The following is an 18,305-nucleotide window of genomic DNA, read 5'->3' on the forward strand; positions in this document are numbered from 1 at the left end:
AAATATTTTGATTTGAATACATTTGGTTGGACACCATACTAAACTTATTTTTATTAATTTATTAAATTTTCTTATAATTTGTATGTATTTTATTAAATTTAATTTACTTACTTTTGAGGAAAAATGTAGTTTTATTAATTTAATAAATTTTATTAAAGTAAATAGTAATTCTATTAAATTTAAAAGGAAGATTTATAAGTATATAATAATATTAATAATAATTGAAGATTGCATTTAAAAATAAAGTTTAATTTTTTTATTAAATATTATTCACATTAAAAAAATAAAAAACCCAAATTACGCAACCCAAAATTTACACTTCTTCTGCTACTGCCGCTGCCATTTCTGCTTTCAAGATATGGGTAAGCTTCCTTCTTCTTTTATTCTTCGTTCCGTTGTTAATGCTGGAAGCCTTCTTTCTAATTTCCACTCTTTTTCTTCTTCTGCTTCTAACACCATTGCTACCTACATCGAAGGCCTAAGTAAGAAACCCATGTCCATGCCTGTTAGAGGAAAGGGAAAAAGAGACCACCGCTTCGATAATGTCGATCATGCTTTGAGTTTGTTCAATAAGATGATTGAAAGTACCCAAAGCCTTCAATTGTGGAATTCACTAAATTATTAGGAGCCATTGTTAAGATGAAACATTATGCCATTGTTGTTTCTAAGTATAGACAGATCGAATTATTGGGTGTTTCCCACGATGTTTATTCTATGAGCATCTTGATTAATTGCTTTTGTCAATTAGGTCGAATTGATTTTGGGTTTTCTGTTTTGGGGAAAATGCTGAAGTTAGGTGTTGAGCCTGATGTTGTAATTTTTTCAACTTTGATTAATGGGCTTTGTAATCAAAGTAAGATTTCTGAGGCCGTTTGTATGTTCGATGAAATGACTGAAAAAGGGTATCAACCTGATTCGATTGTTTACAGTACAATGCTTAAGGGGTTGTGTAAGACCGGTAATACTGTTAGAGCTGCTAGGTTTCTAAGGCTGATGGAAAGCAGAGGTTATGAACCCGATATTGTAGCATATAGCACTGTCATTGACTGCCTTTGTAAGAACGGTTTGTTACAGGAGGCTCTCAATCTCTTATCTGAAATGAAGGTTAAGGGCATTAGACCAGATATCATAACTTACACTTGCTTAATTCATGGTATGTGTAATTTGGGCCAGCAGGAGGAGGCAACAAGGCTTTTGAATGAAATGGTTGATAACAATATTTCACTTGATATTGTCACATATACGTTATTGATTGATGCTCTTTGCAAGGAAGGAACGATTTCTAAAGCTGTAGAGATCGTTGACACAATGAGAAAGCAAGGCATTGAGCCTGATGTTGTCACGTATAGTACATTGGTTGATGCGCATTGCAAGGAAGGGATGGTCTCTGAAGCTGAGGATATTGTTGACGCAATGATAAAGCGAGGCATTGAGCCTGATGTTGTCACGTATAATACATTAGTTAATGGTCATTGCTTGCAGAATGAAATGGATAAAGCTAGAAGAGTTTTCAACTTGATGATTGAGAAGGGTTGTGCACCTAATATAGTTACTTACAACACTATGATCAATGAATATTGCAAAGCTAAGAGGTTAGACGAAGCAATGGAATTCTTTCATGAAATATCTCAAAAGGGACCAATCCCGAATATTTTCACATACAACACTCTCTTGCAAAGTATGTTTCAGTTAGGGAGAGTTTCAACTGCATGTGAACTGTTTAGAAAGATGCTTGCTTCTGGACAAGTTCCAGATTTAGTGATTTGTTCGATTTTGCTGAATGGTTTAGGCAAAACAGGTCATATTGAGGAGGCATTGAAACTTTTTCAAGCAATGCGAAACAGTGGGTTGGAACTTGATATTATCCCATATAATATCCTAATTGATGGGTTGTGCAAAGCTGGGCATATCGAATTTGCCAAGGAATTATTTCATCAAGTCTCAGACAATGGTTTAAAACTGAATGTTGTCACATATCGTGCAATGATTAATGGACTGTGTAAAGAGGGATTGCCAGATGAAGCATACAGGTTGTTTGGGAGCATGGGAGATAATGACTGTTTGCCTGATAGCTGCTGTCATAATGTAATGATTCGGGGGTTCCTTCGCAACAGCTATACCTCAAAGGCAACACAACTTCTTACGGAAATGGTTGGTAAGGGCTTTTCTGCAGATATAATCACTGCCACCTTGTTTATGGATCTTATCATACACTCTAATAAATCGATCTTGCTCTGAAATATTTCACAAATTGTGGAAAGTTCATCACTTGCAATGTGAATCAGTTGTACATAACCATTGCACAGTGATAAAAGATTGTGGAAACTAGAATGAGGTTTAGTGTCTATTTTCAATATTGTTGATTTTGTTCTGACTTGTGTAGCTTGTTGATCTTGATCTTAGCACCTTCTTGATCTTTTTGGTGGTAATGTTAAGAAATTAGGGGAAAACCAATATTGCTTGTGAATTTTAAAGCAGGGGCATTTGTATGAACAACGAAACATGAGTTGAGAATAAAAGGAATTGAAATAAATATTAAGGTGATTTAATGGCATTGATCTACGTGTGTTGAGTAAGGGTTGAATGTTTACATAAAGGAGGGTAGTGATTTCAGCCTATCCCCAACAGTCCCTGTACTGTCCTTGCAAAGAATGCTCCTCAGTGCAGCAGGTGGTTGATTCAGCAGCCTGCTTAGGCCAAACGCATTGGCTTCCCGGACAATGTGATGTATTTTGACCTTCCTTTGCCAATTCTAAAGAACTCGAATTGTGCGATATACTCTGCTTAGCAGCAGACTCATCCAATATGATGCGGACAGCAGCAGCACTGTCGCTTACAATCTCCACACGTCTAAAGCCTTGGATCCAAAGAAGATTCAAACCATCCAAAATGAGCCACAATTCAGCTTCAAGCAGCGAGCAACATCCCATATTTCTAGTGTGTATCAATGAATTTATTTTTGTTTTCAACCCGGCCTAACCTGAATTTCAATTAAATATTTTTTAAAATAATTTTATTTAAATTGGGGAAAATTTTTTTGCAGACGGAACCTAAAAAAGCTCTTAGCTATCGTGAAACATATTTTTTCCATAATAGTGAAAATTAAAAATCGACGGTGAAAATGTTGAGTCTGGCATCAAAACAGCTGATTGGGCTAACGTTAAGGAGATCCCGTCACAATCCGTTCATCGGCATCGGTTTAGTTGGAGCTCCTGGGGGATGTCCTTTGCACCAAGGAATATGTATTAGGGTGTATGTGCAACTTGTTCAAATCATAGGCTGAGAAAAAAGAAGCAACTTAAGTATCAACAATCCGTACCAGTGAATAGAGCGGGGTTCGTTTGTTCACTATCTAAAAAAGATAGATCTATCATATCCTTCTATTATGTATGAAATTTATGGTTTCCATTGGCGCAAATGCAATTTTGGAATTTAAGATGAGAAAAAATTTCTCATTGAAATTCGTATTTAGCTCAAATGCCTGGAAACAAAAAATCCACTTCCACTTTTTTCAGGTACTTGTATTTAAGTTTTAAATATAAAAATTGAGTTATTTTATGGGTTTAATTTTTTGAAATATTAATTATTTAAATTATTAAATAAATAATGCACTATGAACTTTTGAATAAATAAATCAAAGTAAATGAAAAGATCATTCATTGAATTTCCATGAAACCTCACCTAATTTGTAGACTAAAAGCAAGATAAATGGAGGATTTTTCTTTTCAAAGTATAGGTTCACCTATTTTCCATACTATCTTCCTTATAGGCATTCAATTATTTCCTAATCTAGATTATGAAAAGCAAACATTATGTCATTTTCATTTTATTTTTATTTTTTGGTAATAAATTTTCATTTTATTATGTTGCTTAAGGAGTTAAAATATTTATACAAATTTTAGTTATATAAATTTTAATACATTTAATTATGGATAAATTTAGATAAAATTTAATATTCATATTTCGAGTCAAATTCACTTGACTCTAACCAATTCTAATTTTAGTCTTCGCCAAATAATAATTGTTAAATTCATTAAGTAAAGTTTTACAATTTCTAAAATCCGATCGCTAAATACATTATCATATGTGTAATATCATGTTAGTCTATTATTTCTAAATATTACTCACTAAAAATCTAATTAATCGATTAACAACTGTCATTTGTGTTAAGATTACAATTTGAAATTCGAAAAAGTATAGGGACTTAGAATGATCCAATTGGAGAAAATAGACGAAATGATCTACAATTGTATAAATAATAGAAGACTAGTAATTGAATTCAACCAAATGAATTTAACGGCTATTACTTGGATCAAGACTAAAATTTCAAATTTTAAAAAATATAAAATTAAATCCATAATATTCGCAAAATACAAAGAGTAATAACAAAATCTAACCCTCCCAAATACCTATAATTCTGAAAATATTATTCAGAAATGTAAAGCAAATTATGATAATTGTATATGAAATAGTTAAAAGTCAATAGCTGCATTATTCTAAACATGCAATATCTGAATTTATAAACAATAAAAAGGTATCCAAATCAATCATTATCATCCCAAAGTTTGATTTGTTAATTGGTAATTATTAACTTTAGTTAGGAAATACAAATAAAGTCAAAAAGGGAATCTTCTTTTTTGTCTTACTGGACAGATAACAACTACTCCCCCTCCACTTTTGTGGAAAAACACCAACTGCTTTTTCCTTTTAAAATACCATATCCTTCACAGATCTAATTATTATGGTTAAATTTGTTACTGTAACGTTATAATGAACCTAAAATTAACCTATAATTTTAACAGGGTTAAGAGTTGAACTTAAATTTTAAAATCTGAACAGTAAATAGATTAAATTCCCAAAAATAAAAGTATATAGGCTAAATTTTAAATTTACGAAGATTACATGGACTAACAGCATGTTTTTTAACTTGTTTCCAAGCTCCTACTCAAAACTAATGGAGGGAAAAACAACCTTGGATGCTTGTTTACACATATATACACACTATGGATACGAAAATAGTACTTAAAATATGTGTTTACATATATATACACACATACAGGTTGTTAGAAACATATTCCAGACACTGATATACTCTCCATACCATGACGATCAAAGTGCAATCCTATGCAAATTTGGATACAAGACCCGACCTGGTCGCATGACGACAGCCATGGTTAAGCTTCTTTTTCTCACCGGGGAACTGATACAATAATAGCCATTTTGGTGCATCGACTGTGAATCGAAGTAATCGATGAATTCATGTATGATGATGCATTGCATTTATATCATAAAAAAGCATCATCTCATGTTAGTAATCTCAGCCGTTTTGAGAAGCATAAGAATTACGATCACTGCAAACTTTCAAATGAAATCATGATACGAGAAATAACCGGTCCATTTGAAGTTGAACCGCTGCATACCTGATTCGGAGAAGGAAAAGTTGGAGGAAATGATTAGATATTCTTTTATAATTGCATATTTCGGATCGAATAAACAGCTGAAATAGCCTATGTATACAACTCGCAAACTGCTAGTATACAAATCGAGTTTGAACCATTTGTATACCCTTCCGAACCCAAAGAAGACTTCGATGAGTGAAGCAATGGATGTTCATTGTTGAACAACCTCATTTTCAATGCTATTCAGACACGATACAACTTCGTCGATTAAGGGTCTCCGCTTCGGGTCCGGGTCTAAGCACTTACAGGCAATTTCAAGCATTTCAAACAGCTGTTTTTCGTTATCCTTGTCCCATATCGAGGAGTCTATAATCTCCGACTCCCTTTTCTCGGATTTCATCTGAAACATCCAGGAGACCAAATCCCGACAGTTTTTCCCTTTGCGTACTTCGACAGGCCTTCTGCCGGTAAGAAGCTCCAAAAGAACAACACCGAAACTGTAAACATCACCTCTGCAGGTTGCAGTTAGGGTCTGGCTGTACTCCGGAGGAATATAACCCAATGTTCCAACTAAGTCTGTTGTGACATGGGTATCATACGGACGAAGTAGCCTTGAAAGGCCAAAATCTGCTAAATGAGCTTCAAACTTTTCATCCAAAAGAATGTTGCTGGATTTTACGTCCCGGTGAACTATGTTCGGTTCACAAATCTTATGCAAATAAGCCAACCCACAAGCAGCTCCTTGAGCGATCCTGAGCCTTACGTCCCATTTGAGAACCGACGACTCACCAACACTCTCATGCAGCCAATAATCCAAGCTTCCATTCTCCATATACGAGTAAATTAATAATCGGTCGTTACCATGCTTACAGTAACCTTGTAGAGAAACAAGGTTCTTGTGCTGAGCTCTCGAAAGGGCTTCAACTTCAGCTTGGAACTCACGTTCCATCTGACCGCAATCACCGGAAAGCCTCTTGACAGCAGCTTTTGTGCCATCGGGAAGGTAGGCTTTGTATACCAGTCCAAAGCCGCCGCAACCAATTATGTTTGCTTGGTTGAAATTGTTTGTAGAGTTTAACAAGTCCATCACCGTGAGCTCCTTGCAGTGCGAGCTTTGGAAAAGAACCAATTTTGATGTACCAAAACCTTCAAATAACCCATGTGATTGGCTAAGTTCCTCATCAAAATCATCAATCCGATCACCGGCATCCCTCCTTAACATTCTAAGTATAACAATAGCAAGAAGCAAGGAAATTCCAACTCCTATACTGACTGTTATTCCAAGAATGCTGCTTCGACTGAACTTCTTGCTTGAACCGGATGGAATAGTTGGCTTTAGCATACTGTTGAAAACATCGCAAGGAGAGACTATTTTCCCACAAAGTCCGGGATTCCCCTCAAAGCTCGAGTTGGGAAAGCTATAAAACTGTCCATCAGTTGGAATCACACCATGCAAGTGATTATAGGCAACACTAAATTTTGACAAAAATGTGAGCTTGGAAAATGATGAAGGAATTGATCCGTGCAAGTTATTGTGCGATAAATCGAGAATTTCCAAGTTTTCCATATCAGAAATGGAACTAGGGATGACCCCAGTGATGTTATTCCAGCTCAAATCTAAGACATGGAGTTGCTTCAATCGCCCGAATTCAGGCAATATCGTCCCATTTAATCTGTTATTGCTCAAGTATAATGCTGGCGGAAAACTCGAAAGCCGCTTGTATGGAAGACCGCTAGCACTCCGATTCCGCTTCACGTAAAGCGGGATTCCAGCTGAAGATGAAGAAATCGATGAGCTGCAATTCGAAGAAGTGAGGCTCTTTAGCTCTGTTAAACTCTTCGGGATTTCTCCGGTGAGAGAGTTATTCGAGAAGTCCAAGTAAAACAACTTCTTCATCTGGCCGATCCAAGTCGGAATGCTTCCATTTAAGTGATTCCATGACAAATCCAACACTTCAAGCTTCTCGCATCGCAACAACCAATCCGGTATTTGGCCTTTCAGAGCACAATTTCCGAGTGCTAAAATTGTTAAGCTCTGAAATCCGCTTACATTTCTGGGAATTTCCTCTCCATATAAATTCTTTGTGAGGATAAGAGTGGAGAGATTTTTGCAGTGCTGAAGCACAGATAGAGCTCCAGGTAAATCGATAAAACTATTATTCGACAACGAGAGGAACACAAGCGATCCGAGATTGGCGTAAGTCTTGGGGATTTGGCCACGGAATTCATTCTTCGCCAAGCTCAAAACATTCAGTCCTTTACAATCAGATAGTGAAACAGGCAGGGAACCAGTAAAATGATTAGTAGCGAGATCAAGTGAGTAAAGATTCGACATTCCGGTAAAATCAAGATCAAGAGGACCACTAAACGAATTGTTCTGAAGATCAAGTATACGAAGCTTCAAGCATTGCGCCAGGGACGATGGCAATGGACCAGAAAACAAATTCGAGTGTGCACACAACAACTCTAATTGTGTGAGGTTCTCAAAGATATCAGGCAGTCTACCCGAAAAATGGTTTCCAGATATAATCAAGGATTTAAGGCTAGAGAGCTTACTCAATTCCTTGCTTAATTGACCCGAGAAATTGTTTCCGGCGATCGAAAGACCCTGCAGTGACGACATCGAGTACAACGAGTCGGGAAAACCGCCTGCAAATGAATTATAGTCCAAATGCAACTGTTGTAGAGACATACTACAATTCTCTAGGGCTTCAAGACTCCCTACTAAGTGGTTCATTGACAAATCAAGAACCTGAATCCGTTTCGAGTTACTGCAGATTCGAGATCCGAATTGGCCGGTAAACGAATTGTTGCTCAAGTTGAACACAACAATATCCGGAAACCTTCCAAGCTCTAACAGGTCACCATCAAATGAATTGCTCGAAAGATTCAGCCATTGAATAGATTCCAAACCGGAAACAGAGCTCGAAACCGGCCCCGAAAGCATGTTATGGCTCAAATCAAGGTACTCCAACTGCTTCAAATTTGAGAGTTCTAAAGGCAAGGGATCTCGAAGATGATTGCACGAAAGGTCAAGCCGTTTAAGGTCTAAACTGGCTAAAGAGCTTGAGATTTTCCCTTTGAGACCCTTCCCATGAAGAATCAAAGCAATGACTCTATTAGAAACTGAGACATTGATATTATTCCCACAAACAACACCATCCCATTGACAACAAATGGATTCATTAGACCATGAAGTGATGATGGAACCAGCTGTGAGGTTCCCAACAAATTGTTTCAATGCCAACAAATCATTTGGATCACAGTGTTGGCTTGAAGTCTCAAAGCTCAGTGTAGAACAGATAAAGCAAGCTAAGAATACCCAATTGAGGGAAGTCACTGGATTGAATCTCATAGTCAACATTTCTGAGAAAAAAAAGACAAAAAGGAAAAGAGAAAATCCCCAAATTAGTAAAATGTAAGCAATATCACGAAAGAGATATCCTTTTCATATGCAAAGAAGGAAAAAAAAAACAGATAATGAGTAACTTACATGCTCACATTCCAAAAATTTATTGAGATCAACAATCCCCACCTGTATAAAGACCAAATCCCAAGATCATAAATGAAGAAATTCAGAACTTAAGTTCACACATGAAAGTGTTCATTCATGCACATCCCAAAACAAACCCAACATCAAACACCTTGTAAACAAAGAAAAAAAACACACACTTACAACCCCTTTTGGATGAAAATGAGAAAGACCCAGTTCTCAAAATCACCTTCCAAGTAAATCAGCAATGTATCTTTTTTAACTGTCAGAAAAATCGGATCCCAAAACTCAAAAAATATATATAACTGCGGTGAAGTAAATAGTTTCTTAAAAACCCAACATTTAAAGAAGAAAAATTTAATAATCCAACAGTGACCAACTTTGGCTTTATTTTTCTACAAAATGGCCTAACTGATTTGACTTATTTTCAAAACCAGAAGTTTCTTAGTTTCTCACTCTTGGATTTTCAAAGCAGAAAAAAAAGGTACAGAATCTTAATAGAGAAGACATTTCAAATTAAAGAAAGGAAAGGAAAGTTCTTCGCTTTGCTATTTGTGATACAGTTAGGGAGAGAATCTGTATTTTATTGAACAAAAAACAAGAAGCTAAGAAGGTACAGTTTTGGACTGTGATTTGAAATGTGTAGCCATCAGAGCTGACTTTTGATAACCTAAAAATGAGGTTTTTTCCTTTTATTTTCCATTCTTTTTCTATTTGTCAGTACCTACATACATTTGTCTGTTTCATAAGTTTTGTTTTGGTTAAATACAACATAAGTCCCTGTACTCTTTATACGTTTGAAATTTAGTTACTATCCTTTTATTTCTAGAAATTTAATTCCTTACTTAAAATTTAATAAAATAATTCAAAAATATTATTTAAATTTTACATTATATGAATTACGAAAATAAAAATTTTATACGAATATAAATATTTTTAAAACAATTATAATTAGATGGAAAAATTAAAATCAGATAAAATAAACGAAAACAATAAAATATATATATACAAATCTGAACAAAAAGAATCAATTTTTGAAGCACGCGTGTCACTTCCCTATTTACAATGCAACCATTGACGTTGATGTTTATTAAAATTTAATATATATTTTATAAAAAATTTAAAATATATATATAAAATTAACTTTAATTTTTTATTCATATTATTTTATATTAAATTTATTATAAAATTTAATGATTTAATTAAATATTTATTTATATTAAAATTTAAGCACGTGAATGCTATCAAAAGAGTCAAAGAAGGTAAAAACGTTGAGTGGACATGGCCGGTGGAGAAGAGCCACCTGATCTAAGGAATGGCCTCCCAACTTGTAAAACTATTAAATACCTTTTCAAGAATACCGGTTCACTATTCAAATGACTCAATTTTCGATCCCACTAGTTTAAACTATTAAGATTTAATACCTTTAATATAATTTATTTATAATTTTTCGAATAATTTTTTGTACAATGTCCTCAACGATTTTTAATCGCAAAATAAAATTAAAATAAATATTAGTTCATTGATTATCTAAACGAGAAGATAACTTATATTAGTAGATAGTTTAAATAGTTCATAGTCTAATTGAAATTGAGCAAGTTGATTAAAAATTTATTATGTCACCTATTAAGTCCAAATTAGGGAGATACATTATCTTGGATATCAGAGTGGATGACTTCTAGAAGATGAAGATATAGATGTCATTATTTGGACTGGCAATACATCAAACATGACATAAGTAGAACAAATTCTACATATGTTTATGGATTTATTCACTTGTGACGTTCATAGTGTGGCTTACCTCAACCCTGAGTAAGTGGCAGAATATGTGCGCGTGACTCATATGCTTTGATATATTAAAAGCATAAGTTTAATTGGTAATAGAGCCGAAAGCTGATATGTTGGGTATACGACTTCTGCATGACATAACTTTGCTTACAATAGTGAAATTTATATCCTAATAAAGGATAAATGATATCCTCTTATCGACATTATATGATCAATGGAAAAATAATGTGACCACGAGTAATTTGTCCAAGACGAATGATTTAATTACTACGTGTCAGTAATTAACATGTAACAACTCAATTTTAATTTGTGTTGAAAATTATGGTTTCGAAGTCGGATTTCATAAAACGAATTGAATTTACATATAGAGTATGAGATTATAATATTGAATTATCGAGGCAGTTGTTAATTATAATACAATGACTGAATTGTAAAAATGTCAACACAAGTGAGAATTGATTAAGGAAATGCAAGAGGACTTCTGTAACAATTCAACCAAGGACATTAATGCAATAAAACCATGACTAAAACATGGTTAGTGCCAAGAATTGATCATAACCATCCTTCCCGACTAACTAAAGATATGCTAGGTTTTAGCAATTGGATTATCATATTTTAAGGTTAATTAATTTACTAATCACTCATATATATATTTATATACACACTAAGTGAGTGGGAGAGGGATTAAACATTCATCTTCTTCTTCCCACAGTTCCGTATATGGTATAGAAAAAGAAAGGAGAAAAGGGTTTTAAATCCCCTTCATATTCGGTCATAAATTCAACAAGGTAAGGAAGACTTCCTTGGTAATTTTTAAGAATTCTTGATCACTAAAGCTTGATTTATCTAACCGAAGTATTAGGTTTTCCAATTGATAAGTTTAATTCAAGTTACTGTTATTGAGTTCTGGTGAGATTGAAGCTTGAAAGTGATGAATAGATAAATGCTAACCTCAATTTGTGTTAAGACCATGTTTTAGAACGTAGTGGGAAGTGGTGAATTAAGGTTGAATTTAAGTTAAGCTATATGTCACTAGGGACCAAATTGAATAGAATAAAAGATGTTAGAAATCTATGTTATAATTTGAAAGCTTGAGGTCCCTAGTGAATAAATACTAAGCCCTTGGAATGAGGAATTTATGTGTGACTAATAAGGTTTCTTTTGCTAAAGGTTGGCTTTCAACTCTTAACCAAGTGTGGTGTGTTTTGGATAGAGTTTTGAGAGATAAAGACAATATTCAAGGCTTCTGTCCAGAATCTATTGTTTGGTCTTCTTGCTCTAATACTTGGTGAGCTTTGTCCAACATCGGGAATGAGGTGCTTCAAGGAACTTTTTGGTCGCTAGGTAATGGGAGATTGATTAATTTTTGGAATGATTATTAGGTTAAAGATGTTGAGCCCTTGAAAGCTTTTCATGTTGGAGTTGCACCCTTGCGAGAGGATTTTTGTGTTAGAGATATGATGAATTCGAGTGGGGACTAGGCTTGTAGGGATCTCAAAGTTAGGTTACCACCAGCCTATATTATTTCTAAGATTTCGAGTATTATTCCTGCATCAGATAATATGAAAGAGGTGTATCTTGGCCTGGAAGTGGAATAAGAACGAAGTTTTCTCTACCACTATTACATATGAAGCTATGGTAAGTGATACTTTTGGGACTGGTTTGGAAATACGCGGATACAAGGGGCAGGTGGGGGCTATTGACCCCTAGCTTTTTAGAAATTTACATAACACTCCCTTTAAGATGAATTTTATTACATTAAACTCTTTAAAAATTTAAATTCTACCCTCCGAACTCAAAATAAAAAATACCAACCCCTTTTTCAAAGTTAGAAGTTTCAAATTTTAATGCTTAAAGAAGCTACAATAAAAATAAATAAATCATTAATTTTTTTAAATAAAACAACTAAAGAACAAAACTTTTACCCATAAAACTGAAGAAAAACAAATACAGCCTAGGACAAACTAAAAAGAGAAAAGGAGTAGTAGTGGAAGAAAGCAATTAACAAAGTATAAGAGAAAAAAGAAGATAATATCACCAAAGAAGAAGAAGAACAAGAAAAAATTCAAGGTATTCTTTAATATTTTAACTTGCTTTCTTCATTTCTTTTGCAGTTCTATATTTCTATATTATCTATAAGTACCCAAAAGAAAAAATTCTCAAATTTTAGGGTTTAGTGTTTATAATTTTATTAGGATTTTATTTAATTTTTTATATGTTTTAGCTTAATTTTTATATATGAACATGTAAAGCCAAGAGTATTTCTTAATTATTTTACTAGATATTTATAGCATTTGATAATTTCTTAATTAAATAATTATTGTTTTCGCTAAAGATGGATGATTGTAGTGCAATTAGCTATTTAGCTATATAATTTTAATTATAATATTTATTATATCAATTTTTAGGTTGATTGATTTGGATTGATTTTTTTTTTTCAAAAAAATGAGCTTTCCAACTTATACATCTGCTCCATCACTCTTAATAATTGAACGATGAAAATTTTGTGCATGAAAAAGAACGTTCAATTAAAGTCCTCCAGATATTGGATGAAAAAGAAGATGATATAAATTCTTTGGAACATGATCTTGGGAAGCATCCACCAATTTGGATTTATTCGGTACACAAACAAGATGAGATTCGACATACTTACATCAAAGTTGGGTCATTTCAACATATAATGTTAGGATATCCTATTGATGAGAAAATTTATTGTTGGTATTAGAAATTGAAAATGCAATACAATTATCAAGGTTAAAAGGTTAAATTTTAATCTTATTCATATTTCAAATCATAAATATATATGTATATTTTAATTATTAAATAATTATACATAAAAATTAATAATAATAAAAATATGTAGTCAACTATGCTAATATATAAGTTTGCCCCTAATCGTTTACTGGATCCATCACTGTACCCGGTACCCCCAAGGAGTTGGTCACTTCCTTTGGCTCTTATTGAAAGGGAGACTGTTGACAAATAAGGAACGAGTTTGTCGTAATATGACAACTGATGGTAGATGTAACAGGTGGGGCTAGTGTTGAAACTTCTTTGCATGCCTTGCAATATTGCACTTTTGCAAGGAGTGTGTGGAGTGGTGTTGAACCGACTTCAGCAAGTAGGGTATTCTTCGCAATGCAAATCAAGGAGTAGGTTCTTTGGAATTTGCATAATTTTGGAAGAATTCAAATTGATGAAACTAATTGGTGTTCATTGTTTCCACTCATTTGCTGGAGGTTGTTGAAATGCCGAAATAGTTTTGTCTTTTTCATGATGCACATGGTAGCTTAAGAGAGGTTCTGATGTCGAATATGTCTTGGGATAAGGGCATGGGGAGTAGTGTCCAAAACAATGCATGAAGGGCTTAGTTGAAGTCAAGAGTGATAATGCTCTTTTGATTGAAGCTATTTGCAACGTTCATGCAGATTACAATGGGTTAACTGAGTTTTCTTCACGTCATTAAGACTCAAAATATGGTTGCTAATGGCATGGCGAAGATAGGAAGATCTCCTGATATTGGGTTGTGTTGTTTTACACCTCCCCCGTTTGTTGTTGCTCGAATATTGCATTGGAACAGCAGCCAGCCATTCTCGGCTTAGTAATCATAGAACTGGGTGTATCGTTTAGGCTCGTGCGAGCCTCTTTATGAATAAAAAAAAAGAGGGCCTTTTGTTTGGTCAACAAATCATACCCCATCTTCACGTGAAAACTCACCAAACCCACCTTGTTTTCTCTTTTATTTTATTTTTCTTTAATTAACTAATAGTATTTTTTTAGCATTTAATAATTCATTGGGAAGTTTTTATTTTTGACTTTCATGTCTTTAATTTGTTCTTTTATGTGATATAATTGACAATTGATTTATCTACTTGCAATAGATTGTGTTCCATATCAAGACTGCATAAAAGTTAAAAATGAATTTCATATGACACTACAAATTTTTTAAAAATTATTTTGGATAGAATGATAAAAGTTTGGTGTATTTAAGTAAATTTCGGATTTGAGTCCAATAGATAAAAAGAAGCATTTGGAAATTTTGTCCTTTAAAAGCTTGATTCATCTCAACTCTGAATTATATCTATAAGTATTGTCTACTTCTAAAATAAGTTGAATTTGATTTTGCTTTAAATTTATTATAAGTTATTTCACTCTTTTGAAATTTAATTTAATCTCTATACTTTAATTATGAAAGATTGAGTTTATGTATTTTTTATTTAAAATTTTAGTCACCCCATCCAATTTTGTTGTTGAAGTTATTGTTGTAACAATTATAAAATGGTAAATCAACTTTTTTAACCTTCAATGTTTATAGTTTTTGTCAATTTAGTCCTTATTAAAAACATATAAAAGGATTTCACATTTCAATAAAAATATAACTTCTTTATAAAAGAGAAAATAAAAATTATAAAAAACCTCTTAAAAGTATAAAAAATCTTAAATTGTTATGAATATCTTATTAAGTGGATGTCCAACAAGATCAAGATAAGTTTTGATATACTTTAAATTCTAATAGTCATTAGAAGTAGATATCTACTTCATTTATACTTCTTATGCTTATAAATAGAGACTTTGGAGAAACTTTGTAAATATTCCGATTGATCAATAAAATACGCTTTCTCTTTTGCTCTCCCATTTTCTTTGTTTTTTATTCTCATGCTATTAGCACGACTCTCTTTTATTTTATAATGCGGTCACTCCACATCTATTGCTCAAGTTGTTGTCAATTGCCTTTTAGAGCTATTGCAATTTCAGTCTTCAATTGAGGCTTGCACACTATGGGTAATCATTATCCAAAGAAATTTATATAATCCTTACATGGGTGATAACGATGATGTTAAAGATTTTCAGGTATATTTTACTATGATTTATTTATTATGTCATGTTTATTATAATTGGAAGCTAATCATGACAACACGAATAGATAGATTCTGATTTGAAATCCACGGATGTTTACAATGGTAATTATGAAATAAAAAATCAATGCAGGTGTTTAGAAGTCTACCCTACTGAATCTGTTGCATTCCTCGAAATGAAGGCAAATATAAAGAAAATAAATATATAATCATGGACCATTAAAAGTGGGAACATAGTAATAAATAAGAGAACAATGAAAGTTTTCAACATAACTCTTTAAAAGGTAAAGATAACTTATGTTATATCAATATGATATGAAATATTATTGGACACATATGTAGCGTATGCCCAAATATTTTGATTCTCGCTAATATTTTTGAGAAAAGATATGAAAATGTAGTAATAAGTTCTATCATTACGATAGAAAATATTTATCTTATTTGAAGATTTGAAGATTTTGGCATATTCCTTAAAGCGAATATTGCATATAATTGTTTGAAAATTATATTTATTTTGTTGACTTAGTGGCATTATAAATTTCACATTGATTCAGACATTTTCAGTAGTAAATATCACAATAGTTGTAACACCCTGATTTATTTAAATTTGTTTTTGCGAATTCTGTCATAAATGAATATCTAGTTCAGTGGTTAAGTGATTTGGGTGCGTGTTTGAGGTCTTGGGTTTAAGTTTTACTTTTGGAAATTCTACTAATTTTGTTCCTAGCTTTATCCCTATCGGATGGGCTTATATTATATTTTCGACCAACTCATATCAGAATGAGTTTGTTGGTTCAAGTGGTAAGGTGTTAGCTTGCCTTAGGGTCCTGTGTTTGAACTTCCGTGTGAGCGAAGGATGTTAATTGTTGCTTTTGTAAGTGTGTGCAAGTTGAATAGTAGAAGTTGGATGGAGTTAGAATTCTGAGGTAGTTGGATGAGAGTAGTGGGTCTGTTTTGGTGGAGTTAGAATCCTTTTTCCCTTTCTGACGTTCTTTTTCCCCTTTCTCTGCAAATTCTCCTTTCTTTCTTCTTTTGACTCTGTTCGCGAATCATCCACTCAATTGTTGCAACTTGGATTTTTCGGGTTCTTCATTCGGCTTGGTAAGTAGAGCTTTGCTTATCTTTAATGTTTAGAATTATGGGATGTTAGCAATGTTATTTTGTAGCCATTAATTAGTAGGTTCTACATTTAGAAGAAGGTTGTGAAGTAAAGGATTATGCTCCAACGGCCTAATTCATGTTCGTTAGCGGTAAGTTCATGTGCGATGTTCAGTTTAGTCTTGTTGAATTCCTAAATTGATTGCTAAAATAGTTGTTGGAATGTTGTTTCTTAGGTTTCGGGGGTCTCAGAGTTGCTTTCACATAAAAAATGAACTAGGTGTGTAACGAAACGCGAGAAAACGGCAATTGATGAAAGCTAAAAATCTAGCCTGTCGATGCCACACAGGCGTGTGCCCGGCCATGTGCCCAACTATGTGGTAGGCCATGTGACAAATGTATTTGTGGCCGTGTGGGTCACATTACCTAGGCCAATTTGGGCGTGTGGGCCCACATATTTTTAAATTTTTCCCTAGGGTTCATACACGTCACTCCAATCAACTGTAGAGCTTCCGTGGGATTAGTGTGGGCTTAGATAAGCCTTAAAGCATGAGGTTTGATAGATTGTTTGTATGATATCTAGCATAAGCAATACCTAAATGTATGTAACGTAATACTAAGTGTGTGATCTGTTATGTATATGCATGTCTATTATTTGTTATACGAGTATGTTAGTTATGATAATTCTGGTATCTGGTATATGATTATTCTATTTTATCTAATATTCTGATGTATCTGATTGTGGGGCGGGATATGTGATTTATGGAGGAAGTATTCTGTGAGGCATTATATTGCTGATACATTGGCAGCACGGCTAGGATTATTCTAGTAAGTGTCGTACGGACAGTGTGTGGTGTGTTGGGATGGATGGGTGGGTGTTTTATACCTCACATGGTGTGTTGGGATAGTCGGAGTTGGTGTGTAGAGGATGGGGGTAGGACTTTGTATATCTGTATGATTTTGTTGATAATATGATTTTGTTAAGAACTTATGTCTGTATTTGTTCTTTTATGCGATAAAATCTGAATTTATGATTTCGTTGAGTTGCACACTGAGTTTTTTTTAAAAAAAACTCACTTTTCGATTGTCTATTCTGTTCAGGTAACCCTCAGGCATAAGTGGGTCAGTGCGACGAAGACTCAATTGTGACAACACGCCTGTAAACTTTGTTTTCACAAAAAAAAAATTTATTTAAATTTCTGGTTTTTGAGAAATTTGTAATTTTTGGACTCTCTGAACTATTTGGTTTTTAAATTTTAGATTTGGATTTATTTTCAATTTTCCTACAACGTTTGACAAAATGTTTTACGAAAACAACTATTAATGCAATCAATCATTTTCGAGAAAACTTTTGCAATTTTCAAAATATACGACTTTTAAACTTCCGCTGCAAATTATTGCTTAAATTAAAAAAAGTAAACAATCGGTGGTTTTCACTAAGGTGTACAACAACATATTTTTAAAATAAAGTGGTACAATATTTTTAATGAGAATGATGGATTCTAATTTTTCTTTGTAACATCTCCAGATTCGGCCATAACGTCTAGGCGAGGTTTGTGGTGTTACAATAATACTTATATGTGGATACAAAGTAAAAGGAATGACAGTAAAATTATCAATTTGTCACAATTTATATTGACATGATTAGTACAATTGAAATGCATGTTAAAG

At 33.4% G+C, this 18,305-nt stretch overlaps 2 protein-coding genes across 3 annotated transcripts; one reads left to right on the top strand and one right to left on the bottom strand.

Annotated features, from left to right (window-relative positions):
• Positions 1–243: 243 nt before the first annotated feature.
• On the top strand, positions 244–2,416 carry LOC105766454 (pentatricopeptide repeat-containing protein At1g62930, chloroplastic). Its single transcript, XM_012585927.2, has 2 exons — positions 244–362; positions 477–2,416. Exon 2 carries the CDS (start codon positions 640–642, stop codon positions 2,236–2,238), a length of 1,599 nt encoding a protein of 532 aa, XP_012441381.1. The 5' UTR covers positions 244–362; positions 477–639; the 3' UTR covers positions 2,239–2,416.
• A 2,436-nt stretch (positions 2,417–4,852) lies between these two features.
• Positions 4,853–9,525, bottom strand: LOC105766448 (phytosulfokine receptor 2). Of its 2 annotated transcripts, XM_052630737.1 has the most exons (3): positions 9,076–9,525; positions 8,893–8,934; positions 4,853–8,765 (listed from the first exon to the last, which is right to left on the bottom strand). In XM_052630737.1, the coding sequence occupies exon 3, from the start codon at positions 8,761–8,763 to the stop codon at positions 5,611–5,613; it is 3,153 nt and encodes a 1,050-aa protein (XP_052486697.1). In that variant the 5' UTR covers positions 8,764–8,765; positions 8,893–8,934; positions 9,076–9,525; the 3' UTR covers positions 4,853–5,610. The 2 variants fall into 2 exon arrangements, with proteins under 2 accessions (XP_052486697.1, XP_012441371.1); XM_012585917.2 differs by having other exon boundaries at positions 8,893–9,525.
• Between the last annotated feature and the right edge of the window lie 8,780 nt (positions 9,526–18,305).

Source organism: Gossypium raimondii, chromosome 5 (assembly GCF_025698545.1).
Source record: "Gossypium raimondii isolate GPD5lz chromosome 5, ASM2569854v1, whole genome shotgun sequence".
Classification (NCBI taxonomy): Eukaryota; Viridiplantae; Streptophyta; class Magnoliopsida; order Malvales; family Malvaceae; genus Gossypium; species Gossypium raimondii.

Excerpts from the sequence above, each read along its gene's own strand:
- LOC105766448 (XM_052630737.1), bottom strand. The coding sequence starts at position 8,763 with ATGTTGACTATGAGATTCAATCCAGTGACTTCCCTCAATTGGGTATTC.
- LOC105766454 (XM_012585927.2), top strand. The coding sequence starts at position 640 with ATGAAACATTATGCCATTGTTGTTTCTAAGTATAGACAGATCGAATTA.